Source organism: Cygnus olor, chromosome 5 (genome assembly GCF_009769625.2).
Source record: "Cygnus olor isolate bCygOlo1 chromosome 5, bCygOlo1.pri.v2, whole genome shotgun sequence".
Taxonomy (NCBI): domain Eukaryota; kingdom Metazoa; phylum Chordata; class Aves; order Anseriformes; family Anatidae; genus Cygnus; species Cygnus olor.
Genome location: NC_049173.1, coordinates 47,119,243 through 47,141,746, shown reverse-complemented (window position 1 = coordinate 47,141,746; position 22,504 = coordinate 47,119,243). Strand labels below are relative to the sequence as shown.

The following is a 22,504-nucleotide window of genomic DNA, read 5'->3' as shown; positions in this document are numbered from 1 at the left end:
TGATAAACACCGCATTTTCTATGTGCAGAAGAAGGCCTTTAAGAGTGAAGTCTGAAGAAACCTAAGGACCTGCAACTCGGTTATGAAAAAATGCTGAGACAACGCCTTCTGTACAGAAGACTCAGGACCTTGAATTTTATGTACCAGTCTATAAATCCAAATCACCTGAATTTAGTTGAAGGAAACTGCACATTTAAGGGGTCTCATTTTATCACTCCAGTTTTCTCTGCAGTCTTTTCTGTTGCTCCTGGATAATTCTGAAGTCATCACCACAAAGCCCTCTGAAGGTGGAGACACTTCCAAGCCAGTTTGGTTATCCTAATATGAGCCTAGCTAGATCACCATAATTTTACATTAAAAAATCTCAAATCCACTTTTATCTTTCAGACAGGAAGCCTTGATGACATTCCTTTTAAAATAGCCTCAAGTAATCCGGAGCCACACAGGTGGACAAAATATATAGCCGTTTCATCACGCCAACCACAGCGACCTTAGCCCTTCTCCAGGCAATTCTTGCCACATCACACACTTAGATCTCTGACTTCGATTAATATTAAACTGCTCTCTCATGCAGGTCCCGGGGCTGGGAAGGAAGGCAGCCGGCCCCCAGACCCACCAAGCCCTACACTTCTCCTCTCTGCCCTTTGCGCAGCCCTTCACAGAGGGTCCCCGCACCCCTCAGGCCATGCTCCCTCAGCGATTAAAACCGAGCGGATCCCAAGAGCTGCTTTCTATCACAACAGGATTTGAAAGCAGACTGAAGCCAAGCGTAAACACACCCAGAGAAGGCCCTGCTCACCGCCAGCCTTCCAGGGGCCTGCTTTCCTTCAGGGACATTTTGAACCGAGAGCCGGCTGCGGCTCTGAGAGGCGACCGCCGGTGCCCACCCCGGCCCCAGCCGCCTACCGCCTTCACCGCCGCCCCTTGGGAGTCCCGACGGGCTCCGAGCCCCCCGGCACCCCTTTTCCACAGGGGCCCCGGCCACAACAAAGGAACAAACCCCACACACACAAAAAAAAAAAAATCAAGCCGACCAGACCAAAAGATACGTAAATTAACCCCAAACCCGCAGCAGAAAGCCTTCGGATGCCCGCCCCAAGCTCTGCCCCCCCCCGCATCTCCCGCCGCCCCCCCGGGGCGCGTCGCCATTTCGTGAGGCGGCAGAGCCGCGGGCGGCCCGCCGCGGCGGCGAGGGGGAGAGAAGGGAGCCGAGGGAAGGAGGATGAGGGAACCCCCCGACCCCGGCCCCAAAACACCCAGTAATCGCCTGGCCGGCGCGGCCCGGCCCTGCCCAACCCAGGCCCCACCGCGCCCCGGCCGCTGCTCACAGTTGCGGATATCGGAGATGAAGACGGCCAAGCCTCGCATCCCATCGCCCTTCGATACCGCCGGCATGGTGGCGAGCGATCACGGCCGCCCAGCGCCGCGTCAAAGCACCGCAACCCCACCGCCGCTTCTCCCCGCGGGGCTCCTCAGGCCGCTGCCGCCGCCTCTGCTGCGCGCAGGCGCCGCGACGGCTCCCGCTCCCCGGCGGGCGGCGGGCAGCGAGGCTCGGCCACCCCCTGGCGGACGGAGGCGGCGGGGACCCGGCCCAGCCCTCGCCCGTGTCCCCCTCACGCCCCTCTCGGCCCCTCTCGGCCCCCGGCCCGCAGGCGGCGGTGCCGCTGTTGGGGTGTGATTTGTCGGGCACAGCCCGTCAGGGTAAACGGGACCGGGAGCGGCCTTCTCCTGAGGCGTTGTTGTCTCCTCAGGAACGGCCTAATCCCTGCCTCACCCCCTTGCCCCCGCTGATTTTAATGATTTGTGAAGGAGGAGCATTTGGGTTTTGCCTCAGAGAATGTAACTTCTATGAGAGAAGGAGAGGGACAACAGATCTGACAGGAAAGTGGGATTTCAGCGGTAAGTTTTGATCTAGGATCTTATTCCTGAAATGTAGAGAGGGAGGTACTGACTCCTTATGGTAGAATATGTAAGACCATGGTTTCCCCAGTGTGGGCCAACGCAGGACACATTTCAGTCCTCCAGCAAAAAATGGGCCCCAAAAGCTGTGCATGGGATCTCCATCACAAGCCTTGCATAGTTAGAAGAGTTGGTATATGCAGATCCTGTCACAACCCTCTGGGGTAAGCAGTGCAGTTGTTCTGCATTACATGTGGCAATTCATGCTACCCTGGGCATGCAGGTGTGCAAGGCCAGGGCCGCATGTCTCTCTTGAAGGCCATGAACCTGCAGAGCAACACAGTCCCACACCACATCTGCTCCTGAGATGGAAAACATTTCAAGGTTAAACTTTCTTAAACACACCAAAGAGGTTGGACTGCACAGAGCATTTAATCTCATCAGCTGAAAATAGATTCAAAGGGTGTCAAAACTGGCCTAGTCTCCCTAAACCACAGTGTGTTGAGAGGTTCAGTCATAATGGAAATTATTAGTATACTTAGCAGGTTATAATGACCTCTAGAATCATGGGATTTAGGACTACTGGGGATCACTCAGTAATTTATTTAATCTGTTTTCTTGTATTCTTCAAACTATTTCATTTCACATGGTCCTTTTTTTTTTTTTTTCCTGCATTGAGCCCAATAACTAGATTTTAGTCACAGTCCGTTGTCCAGAAAGGCATTCAGTTTTGATCTGACATCTTCAAAAGATACCAAATTTACTGTTTTTCTAGGTAGTTTGTTCCCATGATTAATGCTCCTCATTTAAAGCTCGCATCTTACTTAAATTTATCAAGTTTCAGTGCCTATAAGTTAATGATATATTTTTCTCTCATAAATAAAGAGCTATGTAATACTCGATACTCTTTTTCAGACAGTGGTGGCACACTTCAGCCAGGTCACCTCCCAAGTGTCTTTTCTGCATGTTTTCAGGATACATTTTTACACCAGTGCTTTTCAGTTGTATATCCGTTAGAAAGAGAAAATTATAGTACCTGGTAGTCAGGAATGTATCCTTTTCTCCCTGGGCATGGTAGATCAAGTGCGGCTAGTGGCAATTGTGCACAATGCAGATTCTCTGGATAAGGAAGTTTAGATGAAGAAAATTGTCCTTCTTCAGAGTTTTATAATCAAATAGTGATGTTTAACCATAATTTCCATTTACCTTCAAGGCTGAAAACTTAAGATTTCACTACAAAGGAATTTCTTTTTCTGAAAAACAAACAAACAAAAAAACATATTTGAGTTAAACAAAATAAGATGTCGAACTAATTTCTACTCTTAAGAGCAGAGTGACACTTAAAGGCCAAGTATATCTGTCCTGTCTAGCTGCACTCCAGTCAACATTGCAGCTGTAAGATGTGCAGGTACACTTAAGCAACCTTTTAAGAGGGAACTTATATACAGCTAGTGGAATAGCTGTGGCAGTACCAAGCGCATTATGGGTTGTAAATTCTGTTTGAGAAGGGGAGTAAATATACAAATAGAAAACCCACGTGGAGTTCTTTCGTGTTATAACTATTTCATTTTTAACTGACTCTGTATGCAGCACGCATTCCCCAGTTATTTTATATCAACCTCCTTTGACTGACATTTCAGTCTTTACTATACACATTCTTGCTCTCCTGTCTTCTTTTTGCCTCAACAAATCCTTATGCAATTATGGTGAATGCCAGGTCTATGTCTGCCCCTACTTCCTCTTAATTTAGAGCTCAATATCCAATTTCAGACAGTTTTGGTAGGGAGAGATAAAGATTTTACATGAATAAACAGCCAGTTAGAGGAAAGAGAGCTTGTAATGGTCTCTAGATGCATCCTGACTGAAAGAAATGTAATGTGAGCCCGATGTGTTATTAGAGAGCACAGAGTTCACACTAGACATAGCCCCCTACAAATGCCCTAGCTGATATATCTGGAAAATGTTTCAGTTTGAGCTCAACATCTACAGAACACCAGTCTGTGAGAACCCAGACTTCATCAGTTCCATACATCTCAAGATGACGTGATTTTTAGAGATTGCCAATTTCTGTAAAATCAGCATTAAAGTGGAAATAATAGCAAGAAATGCTTTCCTATTACGCAAGATATTTTACAGAACATTTTTTTGCCAACAAATCCACAATGTCTATATCCTCCCCAAGTCATCCATAAACTGCTTTAATCTTTTTCAGGATTTCAATATCCTTTGGTACAAAGACTTGAAAAATCAGTCCGACCTTCACAAAATTAATACCATTAAGCTGACTGGTTTCAGCTGGTGAGTATCTGCTTGTGGGAACTACAGCTTTTGCTGCATTTCTTTTCTGCCTGACATTTAGACCTGAGTGGTGGCTTACAGACGAGTTCATCTCCTGCTCTGGAGCTTTAAGTGCTGTGCACAGTGTGGCTTCTTCTTTGGTTTCTAAAGCCAAAATATGATTCATTTTTGAGTATGATTACATATCATTATGAGGAATTTTAACACCAGAAATCATCCAACACTCAGAATAACTTACAGCCCATACTGTGCTTGGTACTGCCACAGCTATTCTGCTACCTACAGCTACTCTTCACCCCTACCTGACTATCTGCCAAAATCACACTAGAATAATTTGGACAGCTTTGTGCTTAGGGTATGAAGTCATGCACTGTGGTATATAACTGGGTTGCCAACTTTTCATACCACCTTAATGAATTTCTAGACAGAAAAAGGAAATTGTTCCTTTTCCTTTGTTACTTCTGTCAGATTTGACCCTCACCCCATCAGTTACTGCTTTCTTCTCCTCCCGATGGTCATTCTAACCATACTGGAAGCAAAAAGATCTAAGGAGAAAACAGAATTGGTGGCTTCTTCCGTACGTATACTCAATCATGTTTCTCTACCTGACATCTAACATTCATTATCTATTAATGGAGAGCATAGGTTTATCAGCAATGCCTTCTGCCACTCCAGGGTATCAGATGTACTGCTTTCAAGATTAAGAAACACAAAGTTAGGATAATATTGATATCACAAAGCCGTACATTTCTAGAAATTAAATATGGGTCTTCCTAGATCTTTTCTTTACAGTACGCATCTCAATGACCCAAAGGGTTTTGCACTCAAAATACCATGTATATATAAAAATATAAAATAGAAAACTTAAGCTTAAAATAAACTCAAAGAGAGTAGACAAGATAAAATGAGGGTGAACAAAGGGTTTACGGACAGGCTCCCCTTTGTCACCTGCATGGTGTCAGAGTAGTGCCAGGCAGCTAGGTAGCTTTGTGAGTTGCAATAAACTATATATAACTCCTTCTAGCTCATAGGAGTGTTTTTTTTTTTCCTTTCATCTCTGAGGCCTTGTTCTGTTCCTCGTACCTGTTTCTCTCAGCTGTCTTTCTCTTTAGCTACAGGCTTCCAAGTGAGGCTATAGACTTCATTTCTTGCTGAGACACCATTTTTATTTTGAAGCCTTTTTTTCCTGAGTGTGCACAGTTACTCTCCAGGAAAGGAACACACTTCTACTCTCCCCCAGGTGTCCTATCTTACTCAGGCACTATTTTTTAAAGGAATGGTAGTGTACAGACTGAAAACACAGAAGTAAAAGAAAGATACTCCCTCCACCACCACCACCACCACCACCCCACACCTTTTTTTTTTTTTTTTTTTGCTTGGTAGAATATGAGCCTCTGGAAGGACTCTCCAATACCTGGTAGATGCGTTAAAACTTTGGGTGCATCCTTACATCTAAGAGTTAAGATCTGTGATTCTATTACAGACAGCATGTACCACGTCAACTACCTGCAGCAAACCTTTGGATCTGCCCCACTAGGCTACGAGAAAGAGAGTCAGCAGGAGGGTGTAATAGGAACGCAACACAGGAAATGACAGATTTCATTATAGAGAAGCTGGAAAGAAACCTAATTTTTCATCCCCTCCTGCCTTATCTCTGTCTTTCCTGCTATTGAGAAGTGTATCCTGGAAATGTTTAAAGTTTGTGAAAGATGAACAACATTTTACAAAACAATAGAAAATCCAGTACCCAATAGATCGTAAGTGACTTCAAGTACTGCAGTTATGCACCTTTTAAATTTGGGAGAGTTTGTATATAAAAATGTACACTTTTAAGCATGCCTATTATGCAGTCCTATGAGATTAAAAAATCACCACTTGTTCTGTGGAAGCTGAAGGTTTCAGAGATGTTTTGGTGACTAAAAAAATAGGATGAGTCATTCCTTTTTCCTGCTTTTTAGTCTGCAGGTGTGTGGGTCCAAACGTGCTAGTGAGCATCGGTTTTCTTTCTGAAGACCTTGTGAGAATTTAAGCCTGGGTGATTTAGGGTACAGAGGCAATATACATGTACTCAGCTCTTGCCAGAAGGACCATACATCTGGTTCACTGACGAGACTTTTGCTCAGAGGAAAAATACTTCTGCTTTTCTATTCAATGCTGAAGAACATTCATGACGATCTTAATTATACAAGAAGGAAAGAAAGAGAAGGATAGATCTGGAAATCTTGCAGTTCTGCTTCTGGGAAGTGACACCAAGCTGTAACTAACGCAGAAAGTAGGTCTCAGAAAGGCTTCTGCTGGGAAGCACAGTGCCAAACATGCTAGGTTTTCCACCACATCACAATGCTGTTAACACAACCATTTTTATCAAGTCTTCCCATATGGTATTTATTCCCTATAAACAGCCCATGAAATAACACGGTTACATCAAAATTTCCACTGCAGTAAAAATACTAACAAGTTCACGCTACATGTAAAAGCATAAATGGTAGGTCAAAACAGAAAATAATAAAATCTCAATTTAAAACACAAGCTTTTATTTTAAAGCCTGTTAATGCCCACCTGAGGCTTGACACACACTTTCCACACACCAGGAGCTAGCAATATTGCTTGATGACCCCCTCTGCACGCAAAGACCCCCTCAGGTTTGGTCTATGCTATTTTTACCCCCCAGGCCAGCGTGTGTATTGTAGACTAAACTCCCTACTTATTTATTATGACCTAGAAGGAGGCAGGGAAAGCCTGTCTTGAGACAGCAAAGACATCAGACCGCCGTCATCATGGCGCCCGGCTCCTAACCATCCACTCAGCGCCTCCCCTCAGCCGGGAGGCGGTGCCGCCCGCCTCCATTTCCGAGGCGGCGGCGGGCGGTAGGTGGTGGCAGCGGCTCCACAGGGGAGGGAGACAGGGAAGGAAGGAAAGGAAAGAGGCGGGCGGTGGTGTGGCGGCTCTTAGCCTGCCCCGCAGCAGGGAGATGGCGGCACGGGCACCGAGGGTGGCCCAGTGGCCATGAGGGTGGTCCTAAGTGTGGCCCAGTGGCCCCAAAGGGGCTGGCTCCGGGGTAAGGCCGCGGCTGGGGTTTGCTCTGAGGGAGCCCGCGGGATTGGGCGGGGCTGGCAGGAGGTCTCTGAGGTAAAAGAGAAAGCTTTGCTACCTCCAGAGCCACAGGAGGTAATTCTTGGTCTTAAGGTAGAGAAGCTTCCAAGAGGAAAGGGAATGCTGTTTGCACAACAAACTTAGGCTTATTTTCACTCATTTCATCCCTGAATCTACCTTTTCCTAGTTTAAATTAAAAACATCAACAATTTGCATCTTGGGTTTGCTTTACTAAGCAAAGTGTGTTACCTCTGACTCCCACAGCAGCACTTAGAACGTAGTTTCTCTTTTAAAAGTAATATATGAACATTTTCTCCGATTTCCACATAGTTTCTGTGCCAGCCTCCAAGATTTTTAGATTTTTTTGGCTGCATCTTTTGGGCAGCCTAAGTCTATATCAGCTTTTTCTATCTAAAATAAAGCTGCATTTAAAACACCTGCCTAAAAGTGTTACTTCATGTGGAGACTGTGATTAAGCAGGAGTTGCCACCTGGGTTAGAGAAACTCAGGCCTCAGACCAACTTATTAAAAAAACTCATCCTAAATTTTGAATTGTCTTTAGTGTCAGTTTTACAGGGACCCAAGCAGAGTCAATCTTTGATTTTGCATGTGGGTTGTAATACAACAGATAAAAAGCAAGAATGCCAAACTCTTGGTGTTCTGCTTGGTTTAGTTAGTTTGAAGAAAATAAAAAACATTGAAGGAAGGCTTGCTGAAGAAAGCTTGAACGTCTAGTTGCATAAAGCTTGCAAAGTTCATGCTTATAGTTTCCGTAAAGAACATTTCAAGTTTAACTTACTTATGTTCTGGCAGTAGAGTGATGATGTCTACTTAGTTTTCAATAAACCGATTTTATTAAAGAACATCTTACTAAAATAAGGTTCCTACCAAGGGTCAATGTTGGATTTTTGCTGGCAGAAACCATTGCTACAGGCTCAGCACTTTGTATAGACTCAGGAGTGGATGTTGGCTTGTAGTAACTCGTGGATGGATATGATCTTGTCAAGGAAATGAGCGTATTTTGATGTCTAATCAGAGTTCAGTGATGGGTTTTTAAATTGTTGTGCTTTAGCTGTTAAACACTAACTTCTCTTTAGGAAAGTGATGCTGTTGCTAATTGTTTTTGAAAGTGAAATCAAACATCTCCAAATCAATATATACCAGCTTTTGGAAGAATTGATAACCTGTCCAAACTGTTAAGACTTGTATTGACTATTCTGGCTCTCAGTTGTTCCTCTCTGCAGTAGTTTATAGATCCTGCCAAGCTAGATGGAACAGAGTAGATGCTATCAAGAACAAACTCCTTTGACTAATCTTCTAGGAAGCAGAAAACAAGAGAATTACTAGTGACCTTGAAGGCAAAGCAGAAGCATAACACACTAGCTATTATTAATAATGAAACTTAAGTAGCACTTAAGAGGTAATTACCTTAAGAGGTAATTCAGCTTTTCCTCACCCTCTGGATCCAAGAAGTATTAAAAGAGTTGCTGCTTTTGTTTTACATTCATTGTAAGACTCGACTAAAGCCTTTGAGTAATTTTGTACATGAGGGTTTTGATGCATTTTTTTAGTGCTAGTGGAATTGTCGTGGTGTGTTTTTTTTCCAAGCACTTTTGCCACTGTCACCCTCCTGCTTTGCTGGCTAATCACACGCTCCCCTCTGTTTTCATGCAGAATTCTAAACTCCTCCAATTCAGAATCACAAAATTGTAGGGGTTGGAAGGGACCTCAAGAGATCATCGGGTCCAACCCTCCTGCCAAAACAGGCACCCTAGAGCAGGTTGCCCAGGTAGGCGTCCAGACGGGCCTTGAATATCACCAAAGAAGGAGACTCAACAACCTCCCTGCCAGCCTGTTCCAGTGCTCCATCACCCTCACTGTGAAGAAGTTCTTTTGCATGTTGGTGCAGAACTTCCTGTGCTGAGTTTTTTGACCATCACCTCTTTGACCACTGCAGGATCCTCTGCTTTTCAGAATCTCAGTGCCAAACCAGCCTTGTCCAAATATGTGTAATTCATTGGGTTGTTAATTGCATCTCAGTATTACCAGGATTGGCCTTATATGGCTTCTGTTCCGTTAGGTACTCTGATTTAACCTTTAAGGTTTCTTCTGCCGGGATGTTTCTGCCACAGTACTCCTTTAGAGTGCTTAGTCTGCTGTTATGGGAGCCCTTGCCTGATATTTTGTATAGATTTTGAACAGCACTTCTCAGTGCCAACAGAACAAGGAGTTTTGTAAATAAAACTTGAAGAAATGATCTAGTAAGTCTTCAGAGCGAGTAGCAGAAATGTTAATTCTTCAGTCATACAGGAAGCATGAGAAATTTCTTCTTTTTAAGAGCAAGAGAGCAAGGGGATATGTTTGACAAAACTTCAGACAGTTGTGAAAAAGTTAATTTTTTTCTTCTCCATTAGGATCTCAGTTACGAGAAGTAGATAGGTATCTGTCTAGACCCGATAGTTTAGTATAGATGAAGCTAATCTCATTGTGATCCTTAGGGCTTCCACAATTAGCAGCAGGTTACTTTTCTCAGTTTTGGTATTTTGCCTCCTATTCCACTTGCCCTAATGCAAAGTATTTTTTCTTTTTTCATCTTACCTACTTCTGGGAACTAGGCTGGAAAACCAATGCAACTCATGAATGGCAGCTCAAATACAGCCAGACAGATTGTTTTCATTTTTTCTGGTAAAGTCTTTCTCCTGACAGAACTAAGTTCCGATAGAGGCACAGCACTGAACAAAACTATTTTCTATTAATTATCAATACTTTTATTTGGAGCTGGGATAAACTGTTGGTCTTCTAGACCAAAAGGATGCTGTTTTTTTTCAGTTCTGTGTGTATCATTGCCTTGGCAAAGAATTGAAAGTTCTCACTGTAGTAAAGGTGCACAGCTATAAGCAGAGAACTACATTTTTTTCTGTCCCTTATTTAGCTTGTGCATTGTTGGTTGGGTAAGGCAGGAGCAGAAACAAATGGTATCTCTTACGTGCTATAGAATAAGCAAGGCCGTGCTATAATTATTCTAGGCAACAAACGTTTATTGCAGCTTCAGCTCTGAAACCTTGTATTTCTTTAGGGGTTCTTTAAAAGGCAAGCTGCAAGCATCCTACTGGCTTTCCCTGTGATACATGTAAGAATCTCTTAAAATACTCTATTTTGCCACAAGAGCCAAGGTAGTATTAAAACAACTGCATTAGTAAGTCTAATTCTAGAGGGCAGAAGATAACACAACCACTTGGCTCTTGTTAGACAAGAAGACTGAATTTCTCTTAACTGTTATTCTTTTCTGTTTGCAGAGACTTGAACCCTTACATTTTCAGGGCAGGGGAAACTTGACATTGGGAGAAACACCATGAGACTTCTTTGTACTTCACTTTCTTTTGCTGTGATTTGCTGGCTAGCTGAAGGTACCTTGTCAAAAACAGATGCAAAGAAAGGTACTACAAAAAAAATGGAAGAAAAGGTAAGATAAATAACTGAATGCTCATCTTATTTAACATGTGCAGTGAACTAATCAGACTTTGAGAGATGGTAAAGTAATTCTCATTCTTTCCATATTGTATTAAAAGCAACCATGTGTTTCCAATGAAGCTTGTTCTCACAGATGAAACTACCTGAAACTGTCCTTTTCAACTTTTCTGGGTTGAAACAAACCTTTTATTGATTTGCAGGATTGGCCATTATTAGTATTTAAGAGGAGTTTTTTCTCTGCTTTTGCATTATTTTCATGTTTTGTTGTCCTAGACCAGGATTTAGAAAACGCTAATGTCAAAACGTGTCTAACTGCCAGGAATTGTCCTAGACCCTCACTCTGACATTGAAAGTACTGTATTGCATGTTTAAACTGCTTGCAGAATTGCTTGTTATGCTATGGATGTACCAGTCATCAGCTGTGGTGAAAGATGTTTAATCTTATCAATTCTTGATTTATTTGTTTTTAGCCTTGCAAACAAGGTAAGTTTACTGACAATGGCAAATCATTTCCAAGCTCTTTCCAGTTTCATTTTTAAATCAAACTGTTCCAAATTATTTAAAAAGTGTGCAATTTAATGTCACTTCATTATTTTTTTTTCTTTTTGAGGTCTGTTGCTCTTGAAAGTAGCTAGTGCGTACAGTTGGTTCTAAAAACTGTCTTCTCCCCTCAGGTGCTGCACTCTGATAAAACAGTGCAGGAGCGGGGTCTGGTAGTTGTGGATCCAAAGGCAAAGGATATCATACTGGAACACAGAAGTTATTGTTCCAAGACAATGAAGGAAAGGCACTTCTCAGGAGATGTTCTGGGATATGTTACTCCTGTAAGTTAATAAAACAAAATTAGTGCTTTGAATAAATATGCGGTAGACAGTACTAATCTGCAGTCTTGCATCCCTGCTATAAAACTATGTTTATAGTAGTAGGAACTTCTGGTCTACAGTCACGTAGTCAGAGGATTATTCAAGAGCTGGCTTGGGATTCAGGTGGTCTCAAACCCGTGTTTTCCCACCCACCTCTTGAACGGTATCTAGGTCATTCTGGTTTTGTCACTGGTAAAACAGAAGTATTTGTGTGTTCTTGATGATCAAGCCAGGTGAAGTTGCAGTAGAGTAATATTAGGTCAGTAATATTAAGTGTCCTCATACTATGCAGCTACCAACTTGAACTTTCTAAATAAACAGTAAAAATTTTATACTGCTGTCAATCTGATCTCTTTTGCTATCCAGTTGCTATTATTCAAAGCATTCTCTCTTGAATAATAAATGTTGCTTCCTTTTGTTTAGGGAATGCTTCTTACTTGATTCATTCCTGCACTGCTCAAAAGAGAAATAGGTACCCCGTATACTTTTACCTTTCTCAATTTCTGTTGGACGTAAATGCAGAGCCTGTAAATTCAAATGTCTGTTGGAATCTACATACAAATTTCTCTAGTTCAGGTGAATTTGTACAAACTGAAGATTGACATTCATGTAGCTGTCAGAGTTTTAAAAGCGCTTTGTTATTTAAACAAAAACGTCATAGAAGGTTTCCTCAAACTAACAAATGGGGATCTAGCAAATGATTATGTTTGTGTTAGAGTTCTTATTGGTCAAAAAGTGGATTGTATATCTGGCTTGTGAGCCTCTCACTTTTTTTCTTCTTTCTTTTGCAAGTGGAACAGCCGTGGCTATGACATTTCCAAAATATTTGGAAACAAGTTTACGCTAATCTCACCAGTCTGGTTACAAGTGAGAAGAAAAGGGAAGGAGAGGTTCCAGTTCACTGGGCTCCACGATGCTGATAAAGGTTTTCTTTTCTTTTCTTTGAATATGCATTACGAATATGATTACTGTTCTCGTTGTGGACTGATGTGTAGTTTCGGTAATATATGCATGTGGATTGTTCTCACTCTGCCTCATGGTGAAGTACTTTAATCCATTAAATTTTTAGGAAGTTTCTTTGAGAATGAGCTTGGAAGTTTCTTTCAGAATGAGCTCTTTTCTGTTCTCACCTGCTTCCACCAATGCTCATAGTTTCTGTCCAAACAATAAGAAAGATTAGTTCTTCCAGCAGACTATCTGCAAAGCCCCTTTTGAAAACCGAAGAAACAAAGAATCTGCACAGACAGAAATAGTCCTTGGTGTTTGCATTGTGCAGTTATTTACCTGGTCCTCTGCCCTCCTCCCTACTACAAACAAAAAAATTCGGGTGAGTTTTTTTTGTGAATGAAAGATAAATTTAATCTGAAGATAACTTCCCTTCACAGCAGGTTCCAGGTTTCAGTTAGTATGCTCTTAAATAATAACTAAGTAGTTTGTTTTTGAACTTGATCGGAAGATATGTCTGTGGAATCTCTTTTAAAGAGCTAAGGTTCTTATTATGTTAGTGCCTACTAACAAATTCATTCTAGTGCAATCACTGCCAAGAGCAAGTGATCATGAGTCTTGAAAGTAGCATCTTAATTTAAAAAACAAACAAAACCTAACCAAACAAAATGCATTCCTCCCAAGTGGTGATTGGTGGCTACAGAAGCGTTGTTTGCAGTAGGCAGTAAGTTATTTTCCATGATGCTGCAGTATTGTAAGCAGCAAGGAGGAAGGTTTGGGGAGGGACTCTTGGAAGATTGTAGTAAATGCTAGCTGTGCTATGGTGGAGGTGAATAGCTTTAGTTTCTGTGTATCAGAGTCTGTTTCTCCTGCATTGCTTATGAAGTAATAGCCTGTGGCAGGAAGACAGATACTGTGAAACTGTGCTATGTTATGTGAAGAGTGCTTCAAAATATGTTGTATTACATATCCATATTTTAAAAGCTGTTCTCTTACTTGATACTGTTTGACAGGCTGGATGAAAGATGTCAGAAAAAACTCCAAAAACATCAAAATAGGTGAGCCTGTTTTTTGTGTTTACTTTTTATCTTCTTTGACTGCTAGCAGACCAAAGGAAAGCATTGTTCCAGGTATATACAGGAGAAGGGAGTTCACCAGAGCATACCCATATGAAGGAAGAAGTTTGAAAAGTAAAGCAAAAGCGGTTAACTATGAATAGTTAACTAATCAAAGTGTTAATCCTGTTGATGCCCTAAGTTTTTGCCTTAGCTTCTTGTCTCTAGATAAACCCATGGCCACTGGGCCCTTTCTGGAGAGGTACTCTACACATAACATGATATGCTGACCTGGGGAATAGTCCCCAAGCTTATTGCTCAGGGGTTCCACTCTTTAAAAAAGGAGAGGAAAAAAAATCCAAATTTGAGGCAATCAGACTTTCATGCACCCTTTTCTCCTCTTGAAGCTGAGACCTCAAGGGAACTGACACAGTGTGTGTCTTCAGGGAAAATGTAATACACTGCTACAGTGATAATGCGGTGCTGAACTCTACGTTTGTCTATAGCAAGAATACTGTAGGGTGCTGAAGCTGGTGAAACTCTTCTTGCTTCAGAAGGTAGTATGAAACTTGAAACAGATTAGAAAACTTGAATGCTCTGTCAGATATTCTAAATTACTTAAGCTGCCAGATGATAAAGCCTTTGAAGCCTCTCTAGACTTTTCAGAAATACTCTTAGGTCCTTGGTAGTTAGAAAGGGCTTAGACACAGTTTTGTATGAGTTGTTGGCATTTCCAGAGTGCTTGTCAGCACGCCTGTCGCCTGTTCCAACAGCAATTTTCTTGACTCTTGCCTGACTACATTTTTAGTGCTTTAAATGTGTTGGGGGGGAGGGGGAGGACTACACTCAAATGGCCGTTTTTTTTCCAAAATAAAAATTTGTCATAGGTTATTGAGAGCAGCTAAACAGTGAAGTAATATAGGGCTATGTACATGAGAACAAATTAGAATTTGAGGCAAACTCTTCTATCTTGCCGTTCTTGTGGTAGAAGAGAGGCACAATTTACAGGAGGGTTGCTGTTTCTCAGTGATGTTCTTTAAAGATTCTACTTGGGGCCCTAAGTGATAGTTCAGTTGTCAATTGAATAGACCTTTTCTTAAAACTTTCATCAATTATTCACTAATGCTTAACTAACCATAAAACAAAGAAGAATGTTCTGCACTATCAATTTCAGTGCTGATAAAGTGCAATGATCTTAGCTATGAAGTATGTTGATTGCTGGCTCCTGTTGGTATCTGCTGTAAAATTACACTTCTCTATTTCTGCAGAAATATTTCAGTGTAGATAACAAATTTTTAGTTTTCACTACTGATGGACTTCTTTGCTTAATAGTGCCTAGAATTTTGTTTGATGGCTGGACTTACCAAGACTTTGAGAGTGTTTTTGGCAGTGAGGATGAGATAGAAGAACTTTCCAAGAACATGGTTCTGCTAGCCAAGGTAAGCAGACTTTTAACCAATGCTTATAAAACAGTATAATTTCTGATTCCTTCTTTGAAGTGTATTTTCTCATTTCCAGTAGTTTTGTATCCTATAAAATTCTATTTGAAACAGTAACAGCAGGATTCTTAATAGTATATTCTAGTATGTGTCCAACTCCTGTACATATGAAGTACAGCAATACTTAAGTACAGTTGACTAGAAATCTAGAGTGAGACTAAAGAAGTCTGATCACCATAAACTTGTTAAGCTATCATTGGCAGCTGCATACTTTTGCTTGCTATAAGTCATAATTGATGAAGTCTATTCGACAGCTGATGTGCTGAGCAAGATTGAGGCAGCAATGGATACCTGATAAACATCTCATGGTGGAGGTCATCTAGTGGGCAGATTGATTTTATTAATAGAAATTAATAAAGAAATCTGTTATTCATGGACTAAATTGGTTATTGCATTTTACTGAAAGGCTGAAAAGGGTCATGGGTACAATGAGTGCTTGTTGTTTGTGTTACAGGAGTAGGCTCAGGCTCAGTGTGCTAAACCTAATGAGTCATTTTGAATAGCAAGAATAACTTGCTGGGTATCTGTTACTGTACAGTTTTGTTCAAATCTGATAAAACAGTCTACTCAGCCTCTTAACACTTCAAGGAAAGAAAAGAGGGTTTTCTTTAAGAAATGCATACTGTTTGCTAAGGTTTTTTTTCTGGGCAGTCCTTCAGCCTAATGCTTTAGAGCTATGCCTGTGTAGGACTAGACAGGCTGCACCCTAAATACATTCAATTTAGTGGTGGTTTCCTGAGAGCCTGCCTAATTACTGTCAGAATAAGAATCTTCACACTTGTTACAGGATGTAAAGAAATATTAACATCTCTAGAGGAAGATGGATGTAGAGGTGAACTGAATACTTTCTTAAAATTTGTGACTGCTGTGTCAACTCTAGGTCTTCTGTAGCAGCCGGCATCTTAAGGAAGGGGTACTCAAGTCCAACAGTATCCTTGATCATGCTAAACAAAGTTTCACAAGTTAAATTCTGGAATTATGGAGATATTTATTTGGAATTATGAATATGCCAAGTTAGTATTTGTATCTTTAGATTCAATAGCTCATGATTTTTTTCCCCAATATATACATAAATGGGTTTCAAATGATTTGCTTAGCAAGTGACTTGTGGAAAACGGACTCCACAATCAGTAAGATTGTAAAGTAGGTATGTTTATTTAGCGCTGGGCAGCATGTGGGGTAGTCCCTCCAAAGTCGTGCGCATGCGATGTGGCAACTTGCCATGGTTATATGCAGTAAAGAGTTACATATGCATGAAGTTTCACAATGCGCCTATACATATGCATAAGCTGTCCCCGCTTCATGTTAAAATTAGCTCAGGAAGTCACTTCCATAAGCTCCTCCCATCTGCGCGTGCACAGTGTCTCCTGGTGGTGGTCACCGGGAGTCGTGGGGATGAAGGTTGGTGACTTCCTCGTCACCGCTAGTTGACCTCTTGTCTTTGTGCAGACTCGGTTGCTCCTTGGCTCTTGTCCATCCGCAGGACCAGTTTCTGCCAGTTTCTTAAGATAGGCTCACACCCTTATCAGAGACTAACCTTGGTAAGGGGCCCAAGGCTTCTTGCTTTAATTTGCACAATGCATAATAGTTAGCAAAGGCACTAAGTAGCATCCACTAGTTTAATGCTGTCAGCGCTCTATCTCTACTTGATAAGATTCTCCTAACTCCCTCTCTCACAAGCACCTTTCATTAATGGCTGTATTTTTCCCAATGTGATACTGGTCTATCCTGTGAAAGCAGAAGTCAATCATCCATAACTTATAGAGATTTTCAACTTTTACATATTTGTTAAATACTTTATGCTTCACTTTTGACTACTTCATGAAATGCTGCATTAGATAAAGCTGCTGTGAGAATATGAAGCATTTTCAATCTGTAATACTGCAAGAAAAGCTAACATAACTGTGCATCTATATTGTATTATCTCTGATGCAAGTGTAAGCATAGTGATGAACTGTATATTGTCGTCAATTCCTTTTTTTAGAATGAAAACTTTGATGGTTTTGTAGTTGAAGTTTGGAGTCAGCTGGGAAATCAAAAGCAGAAGTAAGTACAAGTCTCTAGGATGCAATTTGTAAAAACCACCTCTTGTAAAACATCTATTTAAAGTTTAATTTGTCCATGTTGATTTGAATTTGTCATATTCTGTAAATAAATACACTTCACACTAGGACAACTAAGATTGTTCCACTTGACTTAGAATTAAGGCGAAGAGTCGACTCTGTTCTACATGAGCTCAGAGGTAATGTATTAATCTTCACAGTGGACCTAGCAGACCACGTTAGCTTTTTATATTTCAGTTTTGCAAGATATTACTGTTGTAGAAGAGCGAAGAGGGTACCTTAGCACTTGCCTTTATTATATCACTGATTGATATGGGTTACTGGCTGGGTCTTGGAAGTGTGGTTACTTCCAAAGAGCACCAACTTTGAGTTAATTAGGAAATCTTCCAAAACTTTATATGGAGATCTTCTAGGTGTGCTGAAAGTTGAATCAAAATCCCCAACCTGAAGAAAACCTAGGTATAAACTTACTTTCAGTTTTTGCAAGCACAACGTTATTTTCTTTAAACTTTGGAGTAGTTGATCTACCTTTTAGTAATTCTGCTGTGAAGTTTCACAGAAACTGAATTTATGGTTTGTGCTGAAACTAAAGGGCTTATCTATATTGTTTCCTGACACGTTGTAATCTATTTTCCTTGAGCAAAAGCCCTTTGTCTGCCTTAACGTCTTGGACAGAGTAAAGGTAAGGCAAGCTCCAAACTGCTGCTTCAGGAGGAAAAGGCAGAATGTGGGATGAAATGAGTCATTCAATGCAGCAATCTGAAAATTTTGCCTTAATTGCCTTGGGAAATTCAGACATCCATTCCTTAAAACGCAGTATTCCTAATAGTGCTCTGTTGCTTAAAAGGTCTGGGAGGGAAAAATGGCTTAAGTGCCACAACGAAGTCTGCATTCTGTGGAAGACTTAATGTTTCATAAAGGTTTCTCCAGGTTATTCTGTTTAGGGTATTGGCTGGTAGTATGTAATAGGTATTGGATAGTTAATAGTTGCGAATATTGGCTGATGGTATGTAATAGTTATTTCTGGAATGGAGTGTGCTATTAAGGGCTCCTACTGTTCCTTTGTTCCTAAGTATTGATTTTATAAGAGAATGAAACTGCTGAATCTTTGTAGCCCTGCCAGGGGCTCTGCCATTTACACTGGAATGAATAAACCTTAAACTAGATGCTCTTGCTCACAACTGGGTAATTTGCCAGATTGCTGCTGATGGATCCAGAGCTCAGTACGGAGATCACCTATTGCAATCTCTTAATAAGTCGGTCAATAAAGTGGTTTAAGCAAATAGTAACTGCAAGCCAAACGTTGGGTGTAGTGGTCAGTTTATCTACTGTTATTCAGTAAAACTGATGCTTTTCTTGTAAATTAACTTAGATGAACGTAAGTCAGACTGTATTACTGTAATTTTAAGGCTAACTGAAGACCAATGTAAGCATACAAACAACAGAATGCTGTATTGCAAATGGCAAACAAGTATCAAACATGCATATTTATTAGTTCCAGATTGAGTTTACCTCTTGCATGGTTAAAATGTTTTTTTTTGCCAGGAGTAATGCTGGTTCAAACAGTCCCATCTTGCTTGTCCCATCTTGCATGGTAAGAACTGACGGTTGTAGATGAGTGCAGTTACTCTAGTCTTTGGTACCATAATACTATTTGGGCAAAGTTCGGAAGCATCACTTACATATTCAGTGTTTTTCAGTTATTGTTAAACAGGAACATGAAGTACTTCCCATACCTTCAGAGAAGAAGAGGGTGATTCTCATGAAGCAGAATGGTAACTGTCTCCATTGCTCTGAGCCCGTAATGTTTGATTATATGTGGCCACCTGTGAGCAAGATTTCAGGATTATCCTAACCAAAAGTCTGAAAGCAGAAGTTTGGCAGAAAGACCTGAGTAGAAACAAAAGTTATGAACTGCGTATTTTATTCTTCAACACCATTTTTGATTTAACAGGTGTAAACCCACCTGTGTTTTCTTTCATTTTATTGCCACCGCCTTAGAAATGGTTGGAGTGCTTAAGATGCAAAATGCTTTTCCTACTCAAAGAAAAACAATCTGAAAAAGGATAATCTAGGCAGCGTGCTGAAGTGAAGCTACCCTAATGTGTGAAATAGCAGTTATTTTGTGAAAGTAGGAGGAGCAGTTCATTAAAATTTTGTCTCACAATACTGGTAAGTTAAGGGACCCTTGTCTTCATTTTACAAAAACAGTCAGTTGGTCTGCTACTTACTTGCTCTAAAACTGAATTGCTTGGTATCCAGTGTCACAGGGGAATTCCCTATCAATGATTTTTGGAGTGAACAGGTGTTTTGAACAGATGTTAAAGGCAGAATTAAGTGAACTTAGCGTCTTGGCAAGCCTGATTTTTTTTTTTTAATTGTATATTGAGTGCTTTTACTCTGGGATCTGTTAATTTCCCTTTGAATAGCAGAGCAGAACTAGTCCTGATAAAATTGGTAAGCATCGACTGCCCCTTTGCTTTACTTGGCCCTGCCAGAAACGAATTAGAGCAGTCCATGACCTCTTTAGTCCACAGAGTGGCAGTATTGTAACGTGATTCATACATGATCCTTGTCTGATTGTATCTTTTCAAAGCAACAGCCACCACTAGTAAAGCACGTTCTTAACATTAGAAGATTTAGGGACAATTGGCAGGTAGGTGTCAACACAGAGATGACCCTTTATCCTTTGGAGATGCAAAGCCTTGATGTAACAGCAATTGTATAGGTGTCAACACAGAGATGACCCTTTATCCTTTGGAGATGCAAAGCCTTGATGTAACAGCAATTGTATATGTTCCACGTGGAGCATGGGTATTAACTGTTAGGTACATTGTGTAGGATTTCCTCATTCAGATCCTTCAAGGTCAAACACCTGAAAACAGCTTAACCCATTCTAAGGTAAAGGAATAAAAGATCATAGATCATAGTGATGCTTCTAGGCACAGATAGTGTCTGCCTTCAAATTGCTTTCAGAGCTGTGTGAAAGTACAAGGAGACCTGCCTAATACAACTTATTCCTACCGTTTACTGTGAATGTGTGTTAATTTAAAAATAATAATAATAAAAAAATCAGATGGTGCTTTTTCCCCTGAAATACACAGAATAGTCTTAAGCTTGCATAAGCAGTCAATAACAAGTTATGGAGATTCAACTCAGGTACATAAAAATATTTGGGGTTAAACTGCAGCTATTGGCTTACCTTATGAAATGACAGAGGAAACTAGAACTCTGAAATTCTCTTTTCGGATTGGTGTTGGGATCTATGTTTTTAAAAAATAATTTAAGAGCATTATGCTTTTCATTTTTAAAAAACCCTGAGTAAGTGGATGTTCTAGCTATTAAATGCATAAATCATAAAATGGCACTCAATTATTCTAGTGCTTCCTTTTATGTATCCACATTGAGGAGAAAGCCATGGAAATGGTTCCTGGTTTTAGCACCATTATGAAAAAGACTCATGATGCCATTCTATGGACTGCCTTAGTAGTGCAGGGATACTTACAGCACAGATTTCTTTATCAGACAGTGTCTAGAGAGTGGGATTTGCTTATGGAACTTTTGTGCTTGATCTACAGTTAGAAAGAACTTTTTCTTTTGCTGTGTTTCAACTGTGACATCAGCATCTGCTCTCTAAAGACGATGTGCCTTGATACGTTTTGGCAGAGGTATTTGCTATTAAACATGAGTGTACCAGTATTTCTTAAGGCAGATGAGGCTGCAAAGGAATCTAGAAAAATGAACTTCCTGAAGGCCTTGTGACTATGAAGTTTTATAAGTATCTCTGCATAACTAGGTAACAGTGTGAGTTCTCTGCAAAGTTCTTGTAGTCCATAAGGTCTCTCACCAGCCTCTTTGAGAACCTGTAATCACTGCGAAATTTTAAGAAGAGGCAAACTGATCTACTTCCCTTTCAGCCCTTTGCATCTTTCTAGAAAAAAAATCCTGATTTTTGGTTCTCATTGCATCATTGGAAAAAAATGGAAATTTCTCTTGCAAGGAATGAGTAGTTGCCTAGAAAGAGCTTTCAGTTTCCTGTTTATCCTAGCTGGTATTCCAGAAGTGAAATGTTGCTAGGAAGTTATATTGCTGACATCCAGCAAGACATGAAATTATCTAGTCTTAGATTCACTATGTATCTTTTGTTAACATCTTGTTAAGCAGAACCAACTTAATTCTTATTTTTTGTTTTCAAGAACAAATACTTAATGTTGTAATCATTCTTATTTGGGGTTAGGATTGCTGTTTCTTCTTTCTCTGTAATGCTCAGAAAAGTGAAGCCTTAAATTATATTAGTCCTTCATGCTGTTTTCTCTTATATAATCATTTAAATGTTTTTTTTTTGTTGTTTGTTTGTTTGTTTTTTAACTGAGTGTAAATTTTATAGAAGAGAATTACGTGCCTAGATATAGCTGCCTGGCTTTATGCTAAATTACCGAAGCAGCCTGGTCTCTGGCTGCTCATGTCGGGTGTGAGGGCCCTGGATGCCTTGAGGCTTGCACAGCAATCGTGTATGCATATTTTGTATACCTTTGGATGTATAAAATGGCATTAGGTTCTCAGGTTTAGATGCTGAAATACCACCTATTCCATCTGAATAACCTGGATTGTGCGGAGTTGTGTGTGTGGACCTAAGTTGGAGGGGCCTAACACTGACCACGTCAGGTTGCAGTAAATGTACAGATATGTTGGAGAGCCCTCTGTAGGTACCTCCTTCTTTCCTGTGCCTTCTGAGAATAGAAGCTCCTAATTACTGATACCCAAATAAGTAAAGTCAAATTTGTGAGATAAAAGACTCCATCTAACTGCAAGGAAATGCTCTTTGCTCCCTTCTGTCTTGCTGACAATCACTGCACAGTGAAAAAGTACTCAGCTTTACATCTTTTATTCTAACACATAGGAAATTACTTTCTGAATGAAAATCGAAATCAGCCAAGGTATCCAATGCAAACATTACCTCAATTCTAATATATGTTACTGCCTTTTACTGTTTAAGCTTGCTTCCTAATTATATAATTGTCTTTTTTATCTAAAACTTTATTGATGGAGTATTTTATTGCAAAAAAAAAAATCAGTTATTCGTGCTGTGGTGATTAAGGTTAGAAAAATACACATGGCAGAAATACTGAGATAGCAGAACTTCTGCTTTCTCAGTTGATTTAGTTAACAACCAGACAGGACAATGTCTCCTTTGCTAATCTCATGTGTGGATTTATTGTATGGATTTTTTTTTTGCTTCTTTTATCCTCCCCCCGACCTGGGTCATGTTGTAAAAAAAAAAAGGCATGAATGTGCCCATCAGAATCTCATAGTGTACA

At 40.5% G+C, this 22,504-nt stretch overlaps 2 protein-coding genes and 1 long non-coding RNA gene across 7 annotated transcripts in view; 1 reads left to right on the top strand and 2 right to left on the bottom strand.

Moving 5' to 3' along the window:
- AP2A2 (adaptor related protein complex 2 subunit alpha 2) overlaps positions 1-1,556 on the bottom strand; it is a 46,155-nt gene extending 44,599 nt beyond the window's left edge. Inside the window, 1 exon segment of the mRNA XM_040560411.1 lies at positions 1,329-1,556. Within this exon segment, the coding sequence (XP_040416345.1) occupies positions 1,329-1,395 (67 nt within the window). The 5' untranslated portion in view covers positions 1,396-1,556.
- Positions 1,557-1,672: 116 nt separating this feature from the next.
- Positions 1,673-22,504, top strand: part of CHID1 (chitinase domain containing 1) — a 107,292-nt gene continuing 86,460 nt past the window's right edge. Inside the window, exons 1-8 of one of the 3 annotated variants that reach the window (XM_040560413.1) lie at positions 7,049-7,064; positions 8,965-9,079; positions 10,587-10,753; positions 11,436-11,585; positions 12,417-12,549; positions 13,583-13,627; positions 14,957-15,063; positions 17,108-17,169. In XM_040560413.1, the coding sequence (XP_040416347.1) occupies positions 10,643-10,753; positions 11,436-11,585; positions 12,417-12,549; positions 13,583-13,627; positions 14,957-15,063; positions 17,108-17,169 (608 nt within the window). In that variant the 5' untranslated portion in view covers positions 7,049-7,064; positions 8,965-9,079; positions 10,587-10,642. Of the gene's footprint in view, positions 1,900-6,943; positions 7,065-8,964; positions 9,080-10,586; positions 10,754-11,435; positions 11,586-12,416; positions 12,550-13,582; positions 13,628-14,956; positions 15,064-17,107; positions 17,170-22,504 lie in introns of those variants that run through there. The other 2 variants (XM_040560414.1, XM_040560412.1) reach the window with 2 other exon arrangements.
- Positions 17,280-20,839, bottom strand: LOC121071757. Of its 3 annotated transcripts, none has more exons than XR_005820751.1 (3): positions 20,692-20,839; positions 18,923-19,049; positions 17,280-17,641 (listed from the first exon to the last, which is right to left on the bottom strand). It is a non-coding gene; the product is annotated as an uncharacterized LOC121071757 (long non-coding RNA). The 3 variants fall into 3 exon arrangements; XR_005820752.1 differs by lacking the exon at positions 20,692-20,839 and adding an exon at positions 20,389-20,449; XR_005820753.1 differs by lacking the exon at positions 17,280-17,641 and adding an exon at positions 18,591-18,836.